Raw genomic sequence first — 23,684 nt, 5'->3', positions numbered from 1 at the left:
TATGCCGAGGGTGGCGGGTTCAAACCCAGCCCCGGCCAAACTGCAACAGAAAAATAGCCGGGCGTTGTGGCGCGCGCCTGTAGTCCCAGCTGCTCGGGAGGCTGAGGCAAGAGAATCGCGTAAACCCAAGAGTTAGAGGTTGCTGTGAGCCGTGTGACGCCACAGCACTCTACCGAGGGCGGTACAGTGAGACTCTGTCTCTACAAAAAAAAAAAAAAAAAAACTGTCATCTCCCTACTGCCAAATCAGTACCTTTCACTTTGCAGCCTTCTCAAACTCTCTATGCAGCAAACATTTTCACACACCACTCTCTCTATTATGTTTTCTTCTCCTTTGAGTTCCCTGAGTCTCCTATTTCCTTGTATGTCTCTCTTTTGGCTCCTCTAAACCTTGTTGTTATAAACTGCATTGTACTTGCTTACCAGCCTGTCTTTTTTAATATGAGAGTGAACTCGCTAAGGGCAAAAAACTAATCTTACTCCATTGTATCTCCAGTTCTCAGCAGTATCCACGTTAGGAAAATGAACAAAGTGAATGTTGCTGAGTGAGTGAATGATTTCTTAGTTGAAAGTGTTTCCCAAGATGCCTTAATCTTTTCTTCTAGTGTAAGAAAATTATATATTTTCATTTTCTATGACTGTCCATTAAGTCACTCTGTATGACCATGTATAACCATCACTTAAAGTCCCTGATAACCTAGAACATGCAATATTTGCTTCTATGTTCCTGGGTTGCTTCACTTAGAATAATGGACTTCACATTCATCCAAGTTGCTACAAAAGACATAATTTTATTCTTTTTTGATGGCTGAATAGTACTCCAGGGTACACACAGTAGAGCCTCTGTAAGTTGACCAAAGGGACTGTAACAAACTGGTCAGCATATGGAGGAAGTCAACATATGGGAATTAGGTCTACTGTAGTAGTAGGTACCTGTGGTGCATGTTTGGTCTATGAAAATCAGGTAAATTTAAGGAGATAGTCAATGTAGGGAGGTGACCAACTATGAAAGTTCTACTGGGCACACGCGTGTCGTGTGTGTGTGTGTGTGTGCCGTAATAATATATAACAATAACAAAAGATGAATACAAGTCACACTGAGTACCTCTTGTAATTGCAGAAGTCAAATGTGACCTGAGTATTACAAATTTAACACAGAATTTTCTCTCTTAAAATATGTATACTTGTTTTTGGCACCTTTTGTTATATACGTATGTACGTAACTCCATCAGACAACAGCAGAATACAGTACACATTTTTCTCTAGCGCACCTCAGGTCACAAAACTAAATAAATCTGAAATTGAAGCAATACAAAATATCTTCTCTGATCATAGCAGAATGAACCTAGAAATCAATAACCGAAAGGAAAACTGGAAAATTCACAAATATGTGGAAATTAATGAACATATTCTTAACCACTGGGTCACAAAGAAATTTCAGGTGGGATTAGAAAATACTTTGAGACAAATGAAAATATACCATACCAAAACCTATAGGATGCAGCAAACATAGTGCTCAGAATGAAATGTATAATCTCTAAAAGCTTACATAAAAAAGATCTCAAATCAACAACTTAAATCCATAACTTAAGGAACTAGAAAAATTACAAAAAACAAAAAACAAAAATTACAACAGATAGTTGACTGCTCATGAGAGAGCTGACACTAGAAATATCTTTAAATAAAAAATGATACAGCAGATATACAGAAAAGAGAACAGGTAACAACAAAGGGAACAGCAAACCCAAAACTTGGTTATTTGACAATAGCAACAAAACTGAACCTTAAGCTAGACTGATCACAGAGATGGGGGATGGGAGAGAGGGAAGACTCCAATTATTACACGAAAATCAGAAATGAAGTGGGAACATTTCTACAGACCTTACAGAAATTTTAAAAAACAATTATGAGCAAATACTATGTATGCCCACAAATTAGTTAACCTAGATGAAAAAAAGATCAATTCCAAGAAAGACACAAACTACCAAAACTGACTCAGTAAGAAACAGAAAATTTAAACAGGCATATTAACAAGTAAAATAATCAGTAATCAAAATTTCTCAATAAAGAAAAGCCCCGAACCCTAATGGTTTCACTGGTGAATTCTACCAAACATTTAAAGAATTAATACCAATAGTACCCTAAATACCAAAGCCATCACAAGAAAACCTAGTATCACATATATAGATACAAAAATCCTAAACAAAATTCAATTGATTTTCATTATTAAAGTAGTTATGTTCTATAAAGTTACCGTGAATACTGAATTAGCAAATTCTGAACTTTCGTTCCTAAAGGAAGTACAGAATTAGCCGTTAGTCACATTACTGTCAACCAATTACTACATAGACCTGTTTTATGCCTATTTCTTGTTAAAAACACTTTAATATAAATTATGCTTTATTCACACTGGCTTCACAACTAAAATCACTATAACTCATGCCTGAGGGAAGCTTATCTAATGTATATATTTTTCCGTAACGCAAATTACAGCTTTCTTATGTTTTGAAACACTAGACAACACTTAACACTATGCCTGAAGGGTATCTTAAACAGCAAATTCACCCATAAAAAAGAACAAAAATGCAAAAGCACTGGCCTAAGTAGACTGTGAAAAAAACATTTGTTTATAGTATGAGAGGTGAAACATGAAGACAGAGATTTGCCTCAGTTGGGAATGTGCACATCAAGCGACTCAAATCTGACACCCTGCAGAAGTACACAAAGCACTGTATCAATTTTGAGCTTACAAATAAATTTTATCAAGTAGGTGAATTCACAAATACAGAATCTGTGAAAAATAACTATCACCTGTTCTAGATAACCAAATCCAGCAAGCATATTAAAAGGATCGTATGTATATCATGACTATGTGGGATTTGCGCAAGGGTGGTTCAACATCGGGAAATCAATCAGTGTAACATACCACATTAGTAGAATTATGGGGAACTACATAGTCACCTTAATTAATGCAGAAAAAACTTTGGATAAAATCCAACACCCTTTCACAATAAAAACACTGAGCAAACTAGGATCAGAAGGAAATTTCCTCAACATGTGAAAAACATCATGATCAATAGGGAAAGACAAAGCTTTCCCCCTATGATCAGCAAGCAACAAGGCAAACATGTCCTCTTCCACAGCTTCTGTTCAACACTGTAAGGGAAGTGCTAGCCTGAGCAACTGCTGAGGTAATCCAAACTAGAAAGGAAGAAGTAAAATGATCTTTATTCACAAATGACACGGTCTTAATAAACAAAATCCTAAAGAATTCACACACATACACACAAAATCATTTGAATAAATTTCAGCAAAGTTGCATGATACAAGATCAACACACAAAGATCACGAGCATTTCTATATACTAGCAATGACAATTCAAAGTGGAAATTAAGAAAACAATCCCACTTATGGCATTAAAAAGAATAAAATACATAGGAATAAATGTGATCATTTAAGTGTAAGACTTGTATACTGAACTATAAAACAAAGCTGAAAAAAATTTAATACCTAAATAAATAGAAAGACATTGTATGTTAGACGGCAATACTACCCAAAGCAACTTACAGATTTAATGCAATCCTTATCAAATTTCAGCAGCTGATTTCTAAAATTCATACAGAACTGCAAGGGACCCCAAGTAGCCACAACAATCTTGAAAAAGTTAAACCAGGTGGGGACACTCACCCCTTCTGACTTCAAAACTACAAAGCCACAGTAATCAACAGTGTGGTACAGTGTGGTACTGGCATGCAGACAGACATATAGACCAATGAAACAGAAGTGAGAGTCTTAAAATAAACCTGTATCTCCATGGTTAACTGATTTTCAACAAGGGTACCAAGATCATTCAATGGGAGCAAAGAATAGTCTCTTTGACAAATCATACTGGGATAAATGGATATCCACACACAAAAGAATGAAACTGACTCCTACTTTCAAGTCATATGCAAAAGTTAACTCAAAATGTATCAATGACTCTTAGAAAACAAGATAGGTAGGACTAAGCATCCATGACCTTGGACTTGGCAATGAATTTCCAGATTATTGACACACATATAAAAAAAAATTGTACTTTATTAAAATTTAAAACATTAGTGCATAGGACCCTGTCAAGAATGCAAAAAGGCCGGGGTGTGGAAGCTCACACCTGTAATCCTAGCACTCTGGGAGGCCAAGGCTGATGGATTGCTTGAGCTCACAAGTTCGAGACCAGCCTGAGTAAAAGCGAGACCCCATCTCTACTAAAAGTAGAAAAACTGAGGCAAGAGGATTGCTTAAGCCCGAGTTGGAGGTTGCTGTGAGCCATAGCACTCTACCCAGGGTGACAGCTTGAGACTCCATCTCAAAAAAAATAAATAAATAAATAAAAAACCGAAAAAGACCATCTATAGAATTACGTAGAACAGAACATTTATAAATCTTAATAAGCACTGAGTGTCAAGAACATATAAGCAGCTCTTGGAAAACAACTTCCAAAACTAATTCACATAAAGGCATCAATGTACAAAGTTATGACTGAATAAAAAATAATTTAAAAAATTAAAAAATAATTATTTCTAAATAAATGGATGGTTAGGAACATAAAAAAACTAATTCAAAAGTGAACAAAGGACTTGAGTAAACATTTTTCTAACGAAGATATACAATTGGCTAACAGGCACATGAAAAGATGCTCAACATTATTAGTCATTAGGGAAATACAAATCAAAACCACAATGAAATACTATCCCAGACCCCCTAGAATCAGCAGTTCTCAATCTGTGGATCACGATCCCTTTGTAACAATGAAAATACATTGCAGCACTCGTAAGGTTGATTTGAGAACCACTGAGCTAGATGGATATAAATGAACAAAAAAAATTTTACAAAAGGAAAATGTAAGTGTCGACATGATGTGGAGAAATTGGAACCTTCTTACAATGCTGGTTGGAAGGTAAAGTGGTGCAACCAATGTGGAAAATAGTTAACAGTTTCTTAAGAAGTAAAACAGAATTACTATATGATCTATGAACTCTACTTCTATATATACCCAAAGGAACTGAAAATAGACATTTGAACAAATACACATGAAGGTTCATAGCAACACTATTCACAATAACTGAGACATGAAAACAACTTGAATGTTTATCCAACAACAAATGAATAGAAAAAAAAATGTGGTATATAAATACAATGGAATATTATTCAGCCACAAAAGAGATGAAGTATCGATAATATGGTATAACATAGGCAAACTTTGAGAAACAAAGGAAACAAGACAGATACAAAGGCTGCATATTGTATAATTCGATTTCTATGAAATATCTAGAATAGGTAAATCTATAGAGATGGAAAGCAAATTAGTGGTTGCCAGAGACTGAGGGGCAGAGGGAATGGGAAACGACTATTTAATGGATACAGGGTTTCCTTTTAGGGTGATGAAAACATTTTAAATTTACATAGACGTGATGGTTGCATAACACCATTAATGTACTCAACATCACGAATTGTGTACTTTCAAATTTTTGACTTTCAGCTCAAAAATAATTTTTTAAGGAGTCCTCAATCTTCAGAATCATCTTGTATCTCCCTACTGCCCACCACACTTTCCATTACCACTACAGTTGCTCTTGTTCAGGCCTATTATGCTGTACTTGAGCCTTTGATACCCTCTAAACTAGTTTCCTTCCTAATCTAATCTCTCCTTCATTTAACCCATCATATGACAATACTAATCTTCCTATTAAGATAGCTGCAATCACATGATGCCCCGCCCAAAAGCCAATACTGTGTCTTCTTCATTGTTAATCAAATTAAGAGAAATACTCGTCTAGACTGTACAGTCCTTTACTGTCTTTATAAGTTTATGGTATATTGACAAAAAGCATAGACCCTGAATCTGGCTTTGGATTCCAATCTCAGCTCTATTGTTTACTAATTGAAATCTTAAGCAAACTCCTTACTTTTCTGAGCTTAGAAATGAAAAAACACCACTTACCTCATAAGAGTGTTGAGAATAAAATAATGTAAAGTGACAGCATAGAAATGTCTAATAAATGTTAAATAAAAGATGCTTTTATTTTGGTATAGGACCTGTACCAAAATGACCTCAAATTTTAATAAAAATGGCTACCCAAAATCCCCAGAATAAAGTTTCTACTTTTATAACTTAATCTTGTTTTCTAATTTCTTCCCAAAACCTTATTAACTCTTTCCAAGTAATAATTTTATTAATCTTCCTACTCTGTTTCTCGGCACCCTTCATTTCCCATCCCTACCCCCAATGATGTGTAACCTCTCCTTTTTTAAATAGCCAAGCACCTTGTACTTACGATGTACCTATACTATAATTCTTCCTGTATTTATCTTCTAAGCTCATCTACTACAGCATAAGCTTCCAGAGAAGAGCATTCTATGTCTCACTACCTTTTACATTTCCTACACCATTCAGAACTGTGGACACAATAGAGTCTCAATAAGTATTTGTTAAATTGAATAAAATGAAATGATATAAGCAAATTCAAAAAAATTTTTAAACCTTAAAATAAAGATTAGTTTCCAAATAATTTTTTCAGAGAATTCTGAAAAAGGTAATATCTAAAACTAATTATATGTTACCAAAAAAAGAAAAGAAGAATTAAAGTCACAAGTGGAAAAACACTAAGAATGATGTACTTTAATGTAAGAGGCCAGAAATATTTCAAGGAAAAGAACATAAGCTTAGAATATTTGTTTTCTATGTAACAGAAAACCCTCAATAATCTCTCTTGTTAGAATGTCTTCATCCTCACGCCTAGCTCCTTAACATGTTGGTCCTATAACTAATGCTACAGCTTTATCAGCTCCGCAGAATTACCAAAACCCAATGTTCTTTCAAGGCTCTGAGCCTTGCACATAGTATTTTTCTGCCTAAAACAGTTCCCATCCTCATTCTTCAAGACTCATTCCAGGTATTTTGTCACTAAATATTTCCTTTTCTCTTCTTAAAAGGGTTGTGTATTCCTTCTTTGTGCCATTACTACTCTTTATAAATATCTTTACTAAAACACTTAATATTCTGTTTACAAAAATCATCTTCCTTGAGATCAAATACCAAGTTTTTAATGACATCTCTATCCCCAGTGCTATGCCCTTATTAAATATTCCATTAATTTTATTCCATTAAATATTCAGTAGGTTGTACAGGGTGTCCATAATGTTTGTGTGCAATTTAAAATCGTCAATTATTTTCAACTGCACATGAACTTTATGGAAACCCTGCTATTCCTGTGCTCATAATTCTTTGAGAAGGGCCTGTTCACTGTCCTTTGTTTCTATTGCTAGAAAAATAGTTCCCTTAATGAGAAGAGATGCAAACGTGCTTTACAAAGTTATATAAACATAAACTATTAATCCTTTTGCGTTTTGAATTGTTATAATCAGCCAACAATTATATTCTTTCACAAATCTTCCTCAGAGTTTAGCTTTGTTTTACCTTTTCTAAGTTCTTCCTTAGTTCATTCAGGATACTATCACAAAAATACCATAAACTGAGTAACTCACAATCAACAGAAATTTATTTCTCACAATTCTGGTGACCAAAAAGTCCAAGCTCAAGGTATTGGCAGATTCTATCTGGTGAGGGCCCATTTCTCATAGATGGCACCTTCTTGCTGAGTCCTTACATGATGAAAGGGGCAAACAAGCTCTCCTTGGCTTCTTATAAAGGGTGTCCATAAAGTTCATGTACAATTTAAAATTTACAGTTATTTTAAATTGCACATGAACTTTATGGACACCCTATGGCACCAATCCCATTCATGAGGGTTCTGTTCTCATGGCCTAGTCACCTCCCATATGTCTCACCTTTTAATATCAGATTGGCTATTAGGTTTCAACCTATGAATTGAGGGGAACACAAACATTCAGACCATAGCACTTACCTATCTCACAGTTTGTTAAACCAATCCCGCTAACCTCAATTAGTTCTTTTTCATATCAAACCTTTCTTTCTCTACTCTTTAGTCCTAAAGAATACACTATAAAAACTTTAATAAAAGAGATACAGGTTTGATTTTAGTCCTGTTACTGATTGTGTAATCTTAGTCAACTTACTCGATTTTCATTAAACTGCAGTTTCCTTGGCTATAAAATGGTGGTGTGTAATAATTACCTACCTCATGTTTTGTAAAAAGAATTTAAAAACACATATATGTAAAGCACTTAGCACAGTGCACAACACATAGCAGGCACTCAATCAATGGTAGTTATTACTTTCCTACCTCTTCCTAGTGTTTAGGGTATTAGATTTTCAAAATTAATCTTTTTTATTGCATTATACTGCTGGACTTGGCAGTAGTTGGGAAAGAAATGCTCATATTTAATTACTGGGGAGGTATGTGCACAATTCTGAGGCAGTAATTTATCATTAACTTTGTATGTCTGCGGTTTTTTTTTTTTTTTTTAAGTATTAGTACAGCTTTAGAAGATCTCACTACTACCCTTTGTTCTTACTTTGCTCTTCCTACAGAACTGCTTCTTAATCAAAATAATGCATTATGAACTCAAGACTTTTTAAGAACCTGGTTAAGCACTGTGAACATTTCTTCTTTGTGTCACAGCTACCCTCTTCCTGAGACAAATCTCTGTACCCATAACTATTCCTTATGAAACCTGGTTTCCAAATCTTTTGGTATTTCCAGATGCTAGTGTTTGGAAGCAATCAAGTATCTCAATATCATTGTTAAAACGTATCTATCCAAAGAAGATAAACTTCATTGTGCTTTTTCTTTGTCCAGGACACACATAAGGTAGCTACCTCATCATTTCCAGAACACCTCTTAGACTTGAATCAATGCCACCATGGACTACTACAGTTCTTAAGTCTTCTATACATGTAAACTGCTGCCAGGAGAGGTTCTCACTAAACCTTTCAATTCCTTTTAAAAATGTAACAGGATTTTACATTATTGTCTGTTCCCACTCATCTTTTATGCCTATCTTGACTTTTAGCCTCCAAATTTATTTCTGAACCCAATTTATTAATTAGTTATCACTTACAACATGAAGTCGTTCTTCTAATTCTGTTCTTAAGTTCCTATTTCCTCAAAACAAATTTCTCCTTTGCTAATTTCCTCTGATCCCTATGACACACCTAAAGCTTAGTTGTTTGCCAAGACTGTAAGACTTTTAGTTAGAAGGGACTTTCCAGGATCGTCAAGTCTTGCCCAACTCTCTCCTTTACAAGTAAGGAACAGGAAATCAGGAAAGTTTAGTTATTTATCATAGGCCACATGGCTAGTAAGAAGTATATCTGAAAGCAGAACTAAGGAATTCTAATAGAAATATATGGTATTCTTTCCATCACAGGCTTTTATTAAATTTTTGCATTTTCATCTATTCAACTACATAAAATGAATTATTTCTTTATTATCCTCATCTAAAACACTGTGTAATTTTTGTTTTCCAGAGTATTCCGGCCACCACACAAGAACATATCCTGTTTCCTCTACTTTAAGTCCATTCAGGGAGCAGATAGCCCATCTCCAGTAAGTCGCCTGGCAAAATAAATAAATTAGGGGGGTGCTACAGGGATCGAGGAAAGGATTTTGGTTACAAATGTCAAATCCTTGCCCTCAGTCTATAAATGCATTTAGGATTCATTATCAAATTCCTAAGACTCAGTACAGAGAATGGTAATTATATCATTGTACTGATGATAAGATATGATAATATACAGAACCTCCACAGTTGACCACCTCCCTAAATTGACTTAATTTTCATAGACTGGACATGCACTACATGTATGTATCTGTACAGTAGTTCGAGTTCCCCATGTTGACCACCCCCATACGTTTGTTAACAGTCTCTTGGGTGTTCGATTTACAGAGGTTCTTCTACTATTAAATCACTCTATCAATGATACAACATACTCTTTTTATACTCTTTTTATAATATTTCTGGTTGATTTATGGTCAACATTGCTGATCACCAAACCTAGACATGAAACCCACTGTATTGTTACTAAATAACTATCACCTACCTCCCCACCAGAATGTAGGCTCTGAGAGAAGTAATATTAGTTTTCCGCTCTATGATTTTTGCCTGGATTGCAATAGGCTCTCAAAAATATATTGATAAACAAATAAATATTATCAAGTTCTTTAAATTAATCCCCAAATCTGAAAATGCAAAGATCTGAAATTTTAATAACGCCACAAAAAGTAAACAAAAGTTAAAAGACACGGTACAGAGGGATTCGCTAAGCCACCAAGGCTAAAAAGAAACCAATCAGTCTCCGCATTACAACATTCTTTTTCCACAAAGTGGTCACTCCTTTTCTGTTTTGCCCTTTTCCCTGGAATCTCTTGTCAGATTACTCTTGTTTCCTTAGGCTCGTTGTATATGAGACTTCCACAATAATTTCTCTGTTCATTTTTCTAGAAACACCAAGAAAATGTTCAAGGAGTTCAAATGTTCAAATCAAGTTCACTATAAGATCATAAAAAGGCCATCCGCAGACACACAGATTAGGCTTTTGTAAATTAGTATTAATATTACTTCATGACCTGAACTAAAAAAGTACCAGTTATTCACCATTTTCTTTGTATAAAGCAATTCTCAGACTCCATTTCAAAATACCAAATCTCACATTCATCAAAACAGCAACTTCTATCAATCTTACATTGATTAAATAAAAACATTTTTGCTAGTTCTTTTATTAAAGGTTAAATTTACACTGTTTCTCTAAAATCTAAGTAAAAAATAATTAAACAGTACCAAGTTAATTCAAAGGTCAAGGATGAAAAAAATCTATTCACGTAATCCTTCACTTCCTGATGTTTTCAATGTTTATAAATGTATTTAATTCACTTCAAATATCTGTGCTAAATTGAAAGTTACTGAATTAGAACTGCATTAAACTCAAACCATTTATATCATTTCCATATTTGTTAAACATTCAAAAACATTTTTAAATTATTTTAAAGTCAAAACTACTATTATTTGATATACCACCATTTAGCCCATATTACATAAACAACATGCTGTACCAGCTTATGTAAAGCCACCAAGATGTCTCCATAGAGTTTTCCTTTAAATTCACAAAAGAGAAAATTCTAATTCAAAAACTACAGGAAAACAACAGGTTTAATAAACAGATTAACTTACTGAAAAAATCTTTAAAGACGTTTAGCCAATCCATTTTCAATAAAAATTCCGTGTTCTCTTGCCAGTTTGTCAACACAGCTAAAGATAATTTTCACTGAGCTTCCTGGTCTATTCTGTAACACTGAAACTTCCCACACCCAATCCATGTGACCTGGCTCACACCCAGGCAATACAAAGTTTCTCAGAGGTTTCTCCCTTTCTAATACTCCCCCTGCTCAAACTATAACAGAACCTGTAAAACAAGTCATGATGGCCAAAAAATGTGACCTAATTATTCAGACTTCTTTGGGAAGAAGCTTTTAACTATTATTTTTAACTATTAAAAAATACATATATACCTTTATCCTTTTTTGTTCCTCCTTTTCCTTCTTAACTTTCAAACACTGTCTCAGGGAGCAAAAATCAGTGTGAAACAAATTAATTCATTTCATGAGACATTTAAGTTACCAAAATGGTATAGAAATTCCCAGAAAAAAGACTGTCTAATGCAAAATGCTGGGTTTACATCATTATACAAGCTAATCACAAATCATTACTTTAAGAAAAGGTTTCCAAGTCCCCTAGAATATAGGTAACAATATAATATGGTAAGAAAGTTAACAGAGATTTCCTAAGACTTAAATAAAGAGAAAACTTTAATAAAGTTTTTTATTTTTATCTCAATATCAGAAAATAGTATGGAAGGTTTCCCCAGGAATATTAACAAATAATAAAAATTACATTTAGCCGGACATGATGGCTCACACCTGTAATACCCAGCACTCTGGGAGGCCGAGGTGGATGGATTGCTTGAGCTCACGAGTTTGAGCCCAGCCTGAGCAAGCGAGAGACCCTGTCTCTACTAAAAATAGGAAAACTGAGGCAAGAGGATCACTTAAACATGACAGTTGAAGGTTGCTGTGAGCCATGATGCCATCACACTCTACCCAGGGTGACAGCTTGAGACTCTGTCTCAAAAAAATAAATACCTGAGCTTTTAGGTTTATGTATCACAATATCTAAAACCGAGATATTTTTCCTCTTTGATATTATTTTAACTATCTTTTGTTAATTAGTGCCACATTTTCTGTAGTCCCAGGATAACAGTAACCTTTTAAAAAAGAACAAAAAGGTCTACCTAAGTATCCCTAGTTCTTTCTCTGCATTCATCACTATGATGCAATACCTTAATTTTTCCCCATACCTCTAATTAACATCTTTTAAATAAATGTCCAGTATTTAAACAACCAGAAGTATTCCTGGTTCTAACTCTGATCCCTTCAGCTCTTCAAGGAAAATTTCTGATTTACTTTTCATTTAAAAACTAAAAATAGGCGGGGCACAGTAGCTCATGCTTGGGATCCCAGAATTTTGGGAGGATCATTTGGGGTCATTAGTTTGAGTCCAGCCTGGTCAACACACCATGACACTGTCTCAAAATATAAGAAAAAAAAACTAATGTAAAATAGTGAGTCAATAATATTTCACATTTGTCAACCATGCTATATTTGTAAAGAGAAATTTTACTTTTCTTCTACATATAGGAAAAGAACCATTAAGCAATAGCATGCTTGTCTGAATACCAAAAATGAATGAAACTCTGTCTCTTCCAATTCTTTCCTGTCACCTAAAAAGAATAAAAAAAAAAAAAAAAGCAGTGCAGAAGAGGCCTCATCCATGTACATTTCCTTCTATTGGCTTAGCCAAGCCCAATGTGAGGCTAGCTCTACTGTCTCAGGCCCTAGTGGAAGGCCTGTAAAAATAAAAATAAGAACTTTATAGTTAGAGGAAGAAAGGAGGAGGGAGAAAAGAGAAACAAAATAAGAAAGAGATCACCTTTGCAGATGCTAACATACAGTAATGACCCACAATACTGTATTGTACCAAACAAAAGAATAAAATAATGATTTATTTTTTTTTAAAGTGAAGTTCAAAATGCAGGCCATTATGCGTTAAAGTTCAGCACTGAGCCATGTAAAATAAGCTGTCTTGATGCCAAGAAGGTGATATTGCCTAAATATTAAGACTAAACTCCAAAAGTCAGTCATGGTTCAAAGATCCCTTTCTTAAAAGTCAGAATTAACTCAACTCATTAGCACCATTTAGGCTTGACCTTTAAACTTGGGCCTAGATTTACAGAAACTACTTGCTAATAACATTTATGACCTTCACTGGTCTTCTTGCTTGAATACCTGCTATGAGTCAAACTTACCTTGCCTAACTGAAATTCTAGTCTTGGCCTTTTCAAGTCAATTCTGCTGCCAGAATGTTTACACAAAGAATTAAACTCCAGAATCCATTTAAATGGAAGTTATTTTTCTTTTAAGGCAAAAACACCTTACCTAAGGTATCCTTTAGGTTTTTTACAATAGATGCTTTCCGAGCACTGTTTTTCCTTTCCACATAGTTAGAAGGCACAAAACCTGTTTTATTCATGGAATTTCGAACTCGCCACCAGGATTTAGAATCATCCAGAAGCCATAATCTCTCATTCTTCTTGATGTCTAGCTCTTGTTCTTGTTGGGCCACATAATCAAACTTGGCTACTACCACCACTTCTTCTGCCATCTTTCAGCAGCTTCTGCTCTGCGAAACACATGGAAAATATTTTTATGTAAGGTTGAAATAGCATTCTACATGTTTTTCAAAATGGACATAAAAATCCTAGGACACTGAAGAATTGAAAATAAAAAATATGGAAAAATACATGAGGCAAATACTAATTTAAAGAAACAAGTGTTCCTATATTAATATCATAAAATAATTTTAAGGTAAAAACCATTTACTAACAATAAAGTTCACCACATGACAAAAATTCTACTCAACATATGTAAGATCTATTTTGCTTTCTTATCATTTGTATATTCACTGAAGTAGCATTTTATTTCCTTCAATAATTTTTCTTTTGCATTCACAATGTTCTCATGTCTGGTACAAAAGGCCTAGCTTTTGACCTATCTCAACTTTCAACCAGACCGCCTAATCATTTCTAGTTTTTAATTTAAAGTGAGAGATAAGTAACTCTTCCTTTCACCTGAAAATTTTGAGGCTATCATAGGGATACTAATTCGCCTAATTTCAATATTGTATTGCAGGGAATAAAGAGACCCAGAGAAAGTGAGAGAGAAGGGAGACAGACTAGCTGGTTTATGGAGCAGTTAGAAAACAAACATTTATAGATCAAGCTTGCTTTCGCATATGGGCACAGTTCATGGTGCTCCAAAACAATTACGACAGTAACATCAAAGATCACTGATTGCAGATCACCATAACAGATACAATAATGAAAAATTTTGAAATATGTATTGCAAGAATTATCACATGGTGACCTAGAAATACAAAATGAGCACATGGTACCAACAGACTTGATTGATGCAAAACTGTAACAAACCTTCAATTTGTAAGAAATGCAAAATTTGTGAGACACCATCAAGCCAAATGTAATAAAACCAGGTGTGTTTGTGGTTCTTTATCAAGACCAGTGAAATTGACATAGTTCTGACCAGACTAAAGATCAGTACAAAAAAGAAAAAGCATACCTAAATACCAGAAATGAAAAGTCATAAGTATAAATGCTGCAGACCTCCAAAAATCATAGAAACATTATAAATAATTTTGTCAATAAATCTGAAAACAAGTGAAATGCCCAAATTTATAGAAAATTAAAATAACAATCATAATAAAATCAAATTAGTCATTAAAGAAAACTTTCCATTATGAAAATACCAGAGACAGAGGTTTAACAGGTAAGTTCTATTAAGATCCAAGGAACAGGTCAGCACCTGTGGCTCAGAGGGTAGGGTACCAGCCTCATATACCGAGGTGATGGGTTCAAACCCAGCCCTGGCCAAACTGCAGCAAAAAAATAGCTGGGTGTTGTGGCAGGCGCCTGTAGTCCCAGCTACTGGGGAGGTAAGGCAAGAGAATTGCCTAAGCCCAAGAGTTGGAAGTTGCTGTGAGCTGTGATACCATTGCACTCTGAGGACGATAAAGTGAGGTTCTGTGACTCTGTCTCTAAAAAAAAAAAAGCTCCAAGGAACAAATAATTCCAATTTATACAAACTCTTTCTGAAGAAAGGAAAATTATAAGCCAACTGCACACCAGCCAACTTCACTCACTCCTAATCAAACCTGTCACAACTAGATGAGTTCTCTGTTTTCTTCAAAGAGATTATTTTATATAAAACAGCTATCTCTGGCTTTGCAAGCAAATAAATCTGGCTTTTTGTTTTGGATAATTGAGCAAGCAGTCTCTTTTCTTAACAACGAAGCATGATCTTCAAAAGTTCTCGGGGAAATGCATTTTATTCTAGTATTCAACATCCGCTGGCATTGAAGTGTGTAAACAAGGAGGATACAAATTTCAGATACAGTGACTCAAGTACATAAGAAGCGAAACAACTAATCTTTAAAAAAAAAAAAAGAGGGGAGGAGCAAAATGGCAGCCGGGTAACAGCTTCCTTGCAACTGGGCAGAGTGAGTCTGGGGAGACAAGACTCCAGGCATCTCTGGCTGGTGAGGTCTGCCCATAAACATCCCTTTGAGGACACAGGGAGTCAGCAAGAGACTTCTGGACCCCATGAGGAGGACAAAAACAGTGGAAAACTGGCAAGTGGTTGCGTATGTTCGTTCAGTCTAATCCCACTGGCAGCTTTAAGTACAGCAGCAGTGAGATTGCAAATTGGAAAAGCCTTACTTGTGAGCTGTTTGGGATTTTTTGGACTTGGCACTCAGTTGAACTAACTTGGGAGAACTTGGGGAAGAGTGCAGAGGACTTTAAGCATTGTCTAGGGACCCAGATTGAGCCACTGAGCCAGACAACGTTCTGCTGTGGGCCTCCTGGAGCCTTTGAACTGCCCTGGCAACTTCCACCCTGAGGGTCCCAGAGAGATGGGTGGGAGCGAGTAATCTAGTGACTGAGCAGCCTAAAGGTGGGGACTGAGACACCTTACTGATGTAGCCCTCAGGGGCACAGAGTGTGAATGGTTTTGGCACACTGGGTAAGTAGATAGCCACTTCAGGAGTGATTCCAGCGACAAGCGCTTTTCTGGGAAAGCTTCTGCTTAGCCAAGTTTAACAGTTGAAAGGGCCTTTTAAGAGGGCTGAGGAGAGATTTAGGTTCTCTACTCTGTGGGGTTTGAGAAATCAGCAGAGGCCTCCAGTCTCCATGTTGTACAGGTGTATCAGCATTGTAATTAACATCTCATACCCCAGAAGATCACCTGTTGCCCCGACAGTATTCAGCAAGATATATACATTGCTTTGTTTTTGGTTTTGTTTCTTGGTTTTTCTTTGTTTGTTTTTTTTTCTTTTTGTTCAACATTTTCCCTATAGATTTTTATTTTCTTTCTTCATTTTTCTAGTTTAATTATAATTTCCCATTGTTGCCCTTTTCAATAATTAGAACATTTTTGCTAGTGTTTCAACCCCTATTATTTGGTTTTTCACCCAATTTTATCCCATAAAGTTTTCTGTTTGCTTGTTTTAGTATGATTTATAGCATTTTTGTCTTTCCTCTCTACTTGGTGGAGGTGGGGTACTTGTGTCCAAACAGAATAGCAAAGAGCTGCTGACCTCAAGATAACCACCAAACCCGGCACCCCGAGAGGTTGGGAGTTTTTAAGGTTGGGTCAAAGTACCCTACTGTATACCTATATTGCTCCATCTCTCTCTTTCTGTGCCTCTCTTCTTTTTGTCAATATTCCCTTTTATCCACCCCCTCTCCTTTCTCTTTTCTTTTTTCCCTTCTTGCTCTTCAACCTTCTCATACTTCTGGTCCTGTACCTTAGACCAGAGGCACAACAACTTAAAGACCAAGAGGAAGTCAAAGGAAAAGTAGGGTAAGAAAACAGATAAAAGAAATCACTCATGAGGAAGAATCAGCAGAAAAATCCTGGCAACATGAAAAACCAGTCCAGGGCACCCCACACACACACACACACACAAGAGACCGTGAGGTAGCTAGTGCAGAGGATTCCACCTATAAAGAAATGTTACAAATGACAGAAAGGGAATTCAGAATACAGATGATGAAAACAATGAAGGAAATGATGGAAACAATGAAGGAAACTGCTGATAAAGTGGAAAATAACCAAAAGGAAATCCAAAAACAGAATCAAACAAGACATGAACGAAACGAAGAATATAGAAAGGATAGCAGAGATGAAGGAACTGAAGCAGTCAAACAGGGAACTTAAAGATGCAATAAAAAGTATCAACAACAGATTAGACCAGCAGAAGAATCTCAGAAGTAGAGGACAAAGCTCTTGAGATAACTCAGATACTTAAAGAGGCAGAAAAGAAGAGAGAGAAAGCAGAATGTTCACTGACAGAATTATGGGACTTTATGAAGGGTTCAAACTTACAACTTACAGCTATCTCAGAGGTCGAAGAAGAATGCCCCAGGGGAATGGACACCATACTAGAGAACATAACAAATGAAAAATTCCCAAATATCACCAAAGATTCTGACATACTCCTTTCAGAGGGATATCACACCCCAGGTTGCCTCAACTCTAACCGACCTTTTCCAAGACACATTGTGATGAACCTGTCCAAAGTCAAGACAAAGGAAAAGATTCTTCAAGCTGCCAGGAGTGAGTGCAAGTTGACATACAAGGGCAAATCCATCAGGGTGACTGCAGGCTTCTCCAATGCAACTTTTCAAGCAAGAAGACAATGATCATCTACCTTTAATATACTTAAACAGAACAATTTCCAGCCCAAAAGTCTATATCCTCGTAAGCTAAGCTTTAAAATTGAAGGAGAAATCAAATCATTTACTGATATACAAACATTAAGGAAATTTGCCACAAGACCTTCTCTACAGGAAATACTTCAACCTGTTCTACACACTGACCATCACAATGGATCAATAGCAAAGTAAGAACTCAAGAAGTTAAAGGACAGAACCTAACTTCCACACTGATGCAAAAGGTAAAACTAAGCAATGGACTCTCACAAAGTAAGATGACTAGAACACTACCACACTTACCAATTATCTCAAAAAATGTTAATGGCTTGAAAAGACCCAACTAACAAGGAGAATTTCAGACCAATTTCACTAATGAATATAGATGCAAAAATTCTCAACAAAATCCTAGCCAACAGATTACAGCTTATCATCAAAAAAGTCATACATCATGATCAAGGATGTATCCCAGGGATGCAAGGCTGGTTTAACATAAACGTTATCCACCATGGTAACAGAAGCAAAGTTTATGCAAGTCCATAAACGTTATCCGCCATATTAACAGAAGCAAAAATAAAGACCATATGATCCTCTCAATAGATGCAGAAAAAGCATTCGATAAAATCCAGCATCCTTTTCTATTATTTTTTTTTCCTTTTTTTTATTAAATCATAACTGTATACATTGATATGATCATGGGGCATCATACACTCGCTTCATAGACCATTTGACACATTTTTATCACAGTGGTTAACATAGCCTTTCTGGCGTTATCTCAGTTACTGTGCCAAAACATTTACATTCTACATTTACCAAGTTTCGCAAATACCCCTGTAAGATGCACCACAGGTGTGATCCCACTGATCTCCCTCCCTCCACCCACCCCCCCCTATTGTTAAGTTGTAGCTGGGTTATAGCTTTCATGTGAGAGTCCCAAATTAGTTTCATAGTAGGGCTGTGTACATTGGGTATTTTTTCTTCCATTCTTGGGATACTTTACTAAGAAGAATATGTTCCAGCTCCATCCATGTAAACATGAAAGAGGTAAAGTCTCCATCTTTCTTTAAGGCTGCATAGTATTCCATGGTATACATATACCACAATTTATTAATCCATTCGTGGATCGATGGGCACTTGGGCTTTTTCCATGACTTAGCTATTATGAATTGGGCTACAATAAACATTCTGCTACAAATATCTTTGTTATGTTGTGATTTTTGGTCTTCTGGGTATATGCCCAGCAGAGGAATTACAGGATTGAATGGCAGATCTATTTTTAGATCTCTGAGTGTTCTCCATATATCTTTCCAAAAGGAATGTATTAATTTGCATTCCCACCAGCAGTGCAGAAGTGTTCCCTTTTCTCCGCATCCACGCCAACATCTCTGGTCTTGAGATTTTGTGATATAGGCTAGTCTCATTGGAGTTAGATGATATCTCAAAGTAGTTTTGATTTGCATTTCTCTGATGATTAAAGATGATGAGCATTTTTTCATATGTCTGAAGGCCGTGCGCCTGTCTTCTTCAGAGAAGTTTCTCTTCAAATCCCTTGCCCAGCCTGCGATGGGATCCCTTGTTTTATTCTTACTGACCAGCATCCTTTTCTAATTAGAACCCTGAAGAGTACAGTATAGGTGGCACATTTCTTAAACTGATTGAAGCTATCTATGACAAACCCATAGCTAATATTTCACTAAATGGAATAAAACTGAAAGCTTTTCCTCTTAGAACTGGAACTAGACAAGGTTGTCCTCTGTCACCATTACTATTCAACATAGTGCTGGAAGTTCTAGCCAATACAATTAGACAAGACAAGGAAATAAAGGGAATGCAATGGGAACAGAGGAGGTCAAACTCTCCCTCTTTGCTGACGACATGATCTTAGAGAGCCCCAAAGACTCAACCACAAGACTCCTGAAGTCATCGAAAAAACACAGTAATGTCTCAGGATATAAAATCAGTGTCCACAAATCAGTAGCCTTTGTATACGTCAATAACAGTGAAGATGAGAAGCTAATTAAGGACACAACTCCCTTTACCATAGCTTCAAAGAAAATGAAATGCCCAGGAATATAACTAACAAAGGAGGTGAAGGATCTCTATAAAGAAAATTATGAAATCCTAAGAAAAGAAATAGCAGAGGATGTTAACAAATGGAAGAACATACCATGCACATGGCTGGAAAGAATCAACATTGTTAAAACCCAAAGCAATCTACCTATTTAATGCCATTCCTATTAAAATACCAACATCGTACTTTCAAGATTTGGAAAAAGTGATTCTACGTTTTGTACGGAACCAGAAAAAAACCCGCATAGCTAAGGCAGTTCTTAGTAATAAAAATAATGCTGGGGACATCACCATACCGAATTTTAGGCTGTACTACAAAGCCAGAGTGGTCAAGACAGCCTGGTACTGGCACAAAAATAGAGACAGACATTTGCAATCAAATAGAAAACCAAGAAACGAAACTAACATCTTACAACGACCTAATCTTCCATAAACCAAACAAGAACATACCCTGGGGGAAAGACTCCCTATTTAATAAATGGTGCTGGTAGAAGTGGATATCCACATGTAAAAGACTGAAACTGGACCCACACCTTTCTCCACTCACAAAAATTGATTCAAGATGGATAAAGGACTTCAATTTAAGGCATGAAACAATAAAAATCTCAAAGAAAGCATAGGAAAAACACTGGAAGATATTGGCCTGGAGAAAGACTTCATGAAGAAGACTGCCATGGCAACTGCAACAACAACAATAATAAACAAATGGGACTTAATTAAACCGAAAAGCTTCTGTACAGCTAAGGAGACAACAACCAAAGCAAATCGACAACTTACACAATGGGAAAGAATATTTATATATTTTCAATCAGACAAAAGCTTGATAACTAGGATCTGTAGAAAACTCAAATTAATCCACATGTAAAAAGCAAACAATCCCACATATCAATGGGCAAGAGACATGAATAGAACCTTCTCTAAAGAAGACACACGAATGGCTAACAAACATATGAAAAAATGCTCATCATCCCTAATTATTAGAGAAATGCAAATCAAAACCACCCTGAGATACCATCTAACCCCAGCGAGAATGGTCCACATCACAAAATCTCAAAACTGCAGATGCTGGCATGGATGTGGAGAGAAGAGAACACTTTTACACTGCTGGTGGGACTGAAAACTAATACAACCTTTTTGAAAGGAAGTATGGAGAAACCTCAAAGAACTCAAGCTAGACCTCCCATTTGATCCTGCAATCCCATTACTGGGCATCTACCCAGAAGGAAAAAAATCCTTTTACCAAAAGGTCACTTGTACTAGACTGTTTACTGCAGCTCAATTTACAATTGCCAAAATGTGGAAACAGCCTAAATGACCACCAACCCAGGAATGGATTAATAAGCTGTGGTATATGTACACCATGGAATACTATTCAGCCATTAAAAAAAAAATGGAAACTTTACAGCCTTTGTATTAACCTGGATGGAAGTGGAACACATTATTCTTAGGAAAGCATCACAAGAATGGAGAAGCATGAATCCTATGTAGTCAATTTTGATATGAGGACATTAATGACAATGACATGGTGGGGGTGGGGGAAGGGGAGAGCAGAGAGAGAAAGGAGGAGGGAAGGGTGGGGGAAAAGAAGGGGTGGGGGGCCTTGGTGTGTGCCACACCTTTTGGGGGTAAGACACAATTGTAAGAGGGACTTTACCTAACAAATGCAATCAGTGTAACCTGGTTTCTTGTACTCTCAATGAATCCCCGACGATAAAAAAAATAAAAAAATGAAAAGAGGAAAATGTAGTATTCAAGAAACAATGATGAGCAGAAAGGCAGAAAAAAAATTATTTGCATTCTTGCCACTCTTCAAAATAAAGAGTTGTACTAGTTATAAATAATTATTTGTAAAAAATAAATTACATGATTAAAAAATAAATTACAACAATGAGCAAGAAAGAGTTATTTTTCAGGGATACCTGGGCATTTGCTGATTCTTTCTCTATCCCCCCAACCCATCCAATTAATCTATAATTTGTGAAATTTAATTCTAAGTCCAGTAGAATTTATTTTGAAACAGGACAAAATGATTTAAAAATCTATCTAGAAATGTAAACATTTACAACTTTCAACAAATATTTTAGTATTAGTGTTTTGTTTTGTTTTTTGAGACAGAGCCTCAAGCTGTCACCCTGGGTAGAGTGCTGTAGCATCACAGATCACAGCAACCTCCAACTCCAGGGCTCAAGCAATTCTCCTGTCTCCACCTCCCAAGTAGTTGGGACTACAGGCACTGGCCACAACGCCCGGCTATTTTTTGGTTGTAGCCCTTGTTGCTGTTTGGTGGACCCAGGCTGGATTTGAACCTGCCAGCTCAGGTGTATGTGGCTGGCACCTTAGCCACTTGAGCCATAGGCGCTGAGCCGGTATTAGTGTTTTTTAAAACTAAGTGACCCCAGTATACAGACAGCCAGGATTAAGAACCTGTATAAACCAATCATCATCTTTTCCTTGTAGGTTCTTCCACTTTAACCCAATTAAGGACAAAGAGATGCAAAATAAAATATACTAGAAATTCAGGGGAGAACTGATTGGCTCTTTAGAAACATGATAAAAGACTATCTCTGAATTTTGTCATGAACAGATAGATGTGAGGCCTGGAAATGACTACAACTATCTTGTCACCTGCAAGAGTCCTCAAACTTTTTAAACAGGGGGCCAGTTCACTGTCCCTCAGATCGCTGGAGGGCTGGACTATAGTTTAAAAAAAAAAAACAACTATGAACAAATTCCTATGCTCGCTGCACATATCTTATTTTGAAGTAAAAAAACAAAACTGGAACAAATACAATCACACCACTTCATGTGGCCTGCGAGCCATAGTTTGAGGACCCCTGAGCTAGAGGATGAAACTATCAAGCAAGCTAAAGGAGAGCTGCTGAGAAATAGAGCCAGGGCTGCTAAAATAAGTGCTGAAGTCTGCCCTCTGAACCTTCAGTTCCTTAAGTTAAGAAAACAGTTCTTGTTTTCTTTCAACTGCAAATTCCCACTCTACGCCAAATTGCCCTATAAATAGCAAAATGTGCAAAAAATGCTAAGGTAATTTAAAATATAGTACTGGTAGAGAATCAGATTGAGATTCAGTAACACATACACCTGCGTACACATAGCTTTAGAAGCCGTTTCCTCTAATGTACAAGCTATGAGTTCTAGTTTAGACCTTTTAAAAGTAGATGGAGTACTTTAAAGCACTGGTGATATACAATCTGAATACAGACGAGTGTTACCCCCCACAAACCTAATGTGGGGGAGACATAGATCTAATTCAAAAGGAAGCAATTTTTAATAGTGATTTCCTTTGATAATTCTTTCCAAAATAATCAGTTTATTTTTTATAAAACTCACATTTAGTACTATTTTTGTTTATACAATATATAAAATTATAATAAAAAGTACACTTGGGGGCCAGGTGTGGTGGCTCATGCCTGCATCCTAGCCCTCTGGGAAGATGAGGCGGGTGGATTGCTTGAGCTCAGGAGTTTGAGACCAGCCAAAGTGAGACTGAGACCCCAGCTGTATTGAAAATGGAAAAACTAAGGCAAAAGGATCGCTTGCACCTAAGAATTTGAGGTTGCTATGAGTCAGACACCATGACACTCTACCCAGGGTAACATAGTGAGACTATGTCTACAAAAAAAAAACAAGTAGTACACTTGGAGGAAACCTTACATCTGAATCTTCCAAGCAGATTCAATTCAATCTGTGGGAATGGAAATGTGCCCAGAGTATCAGGTTGCATGCTTCATAACAAATGGAGGAGTTATTTAATCAGGCAAGTCAGTTAAGTAACTTCTGTGTATATAAACATGCAAATA

The 23,684-nt window shown here is 36.2% G+C and overlaps 1 protein-coding gene across 10 annotated transcripts in view; it reads right to left on the bottom strand.

Annotated features, from left to right (window-relative positions):
- Positions 1-23,684, bottom strand: part of NCK1 (NCK adaptor protein 1) — a 111,246-nt gene that overhangs the window by 4,373 nt on the left and 83,189 nt on the right. For 4 of the 10 annotated variants that reach the window (XM_053599294.1, XM_053599296.1, XM_053599300.1 and 1 more), the window contains exon 2: positions 13,451-13,694. In XM_053599294.1, the coding sequence (XP_053455269.1) occupies positions 13,451-13,676 (226 nt within the window). In that variant the 5' untranslated portion in view covers positions 13,677-13,694. Of the gene's footprint in view, positions 1-11,129; positions 11,274-13,450; positions 13,697-23,684 lie in introns of those variants that run through there. The other 6 variants (XM_053599295.1, XM_053599299.1, XM_053599301.1 and 3 more) reach the window with 3 other exon arrangements.

This window comes from Nycticebus coucang, chromosome 8, assembly GCF_027406575.1.
Source record: "Nycticebus coucang isolate mNycCou1 chromosome 8, mNycCou1.pri, whole genome shotgun sequence".
Lineage (NCBI taxonomy): Eukaryota > Metazoa > Chordata > Mammalia > Primates > Lorisidae > Nycticebus > Nycticebus coucang.
This window is presented reverse-complemented; position numbering and strand designations above follow the sequence as displayed.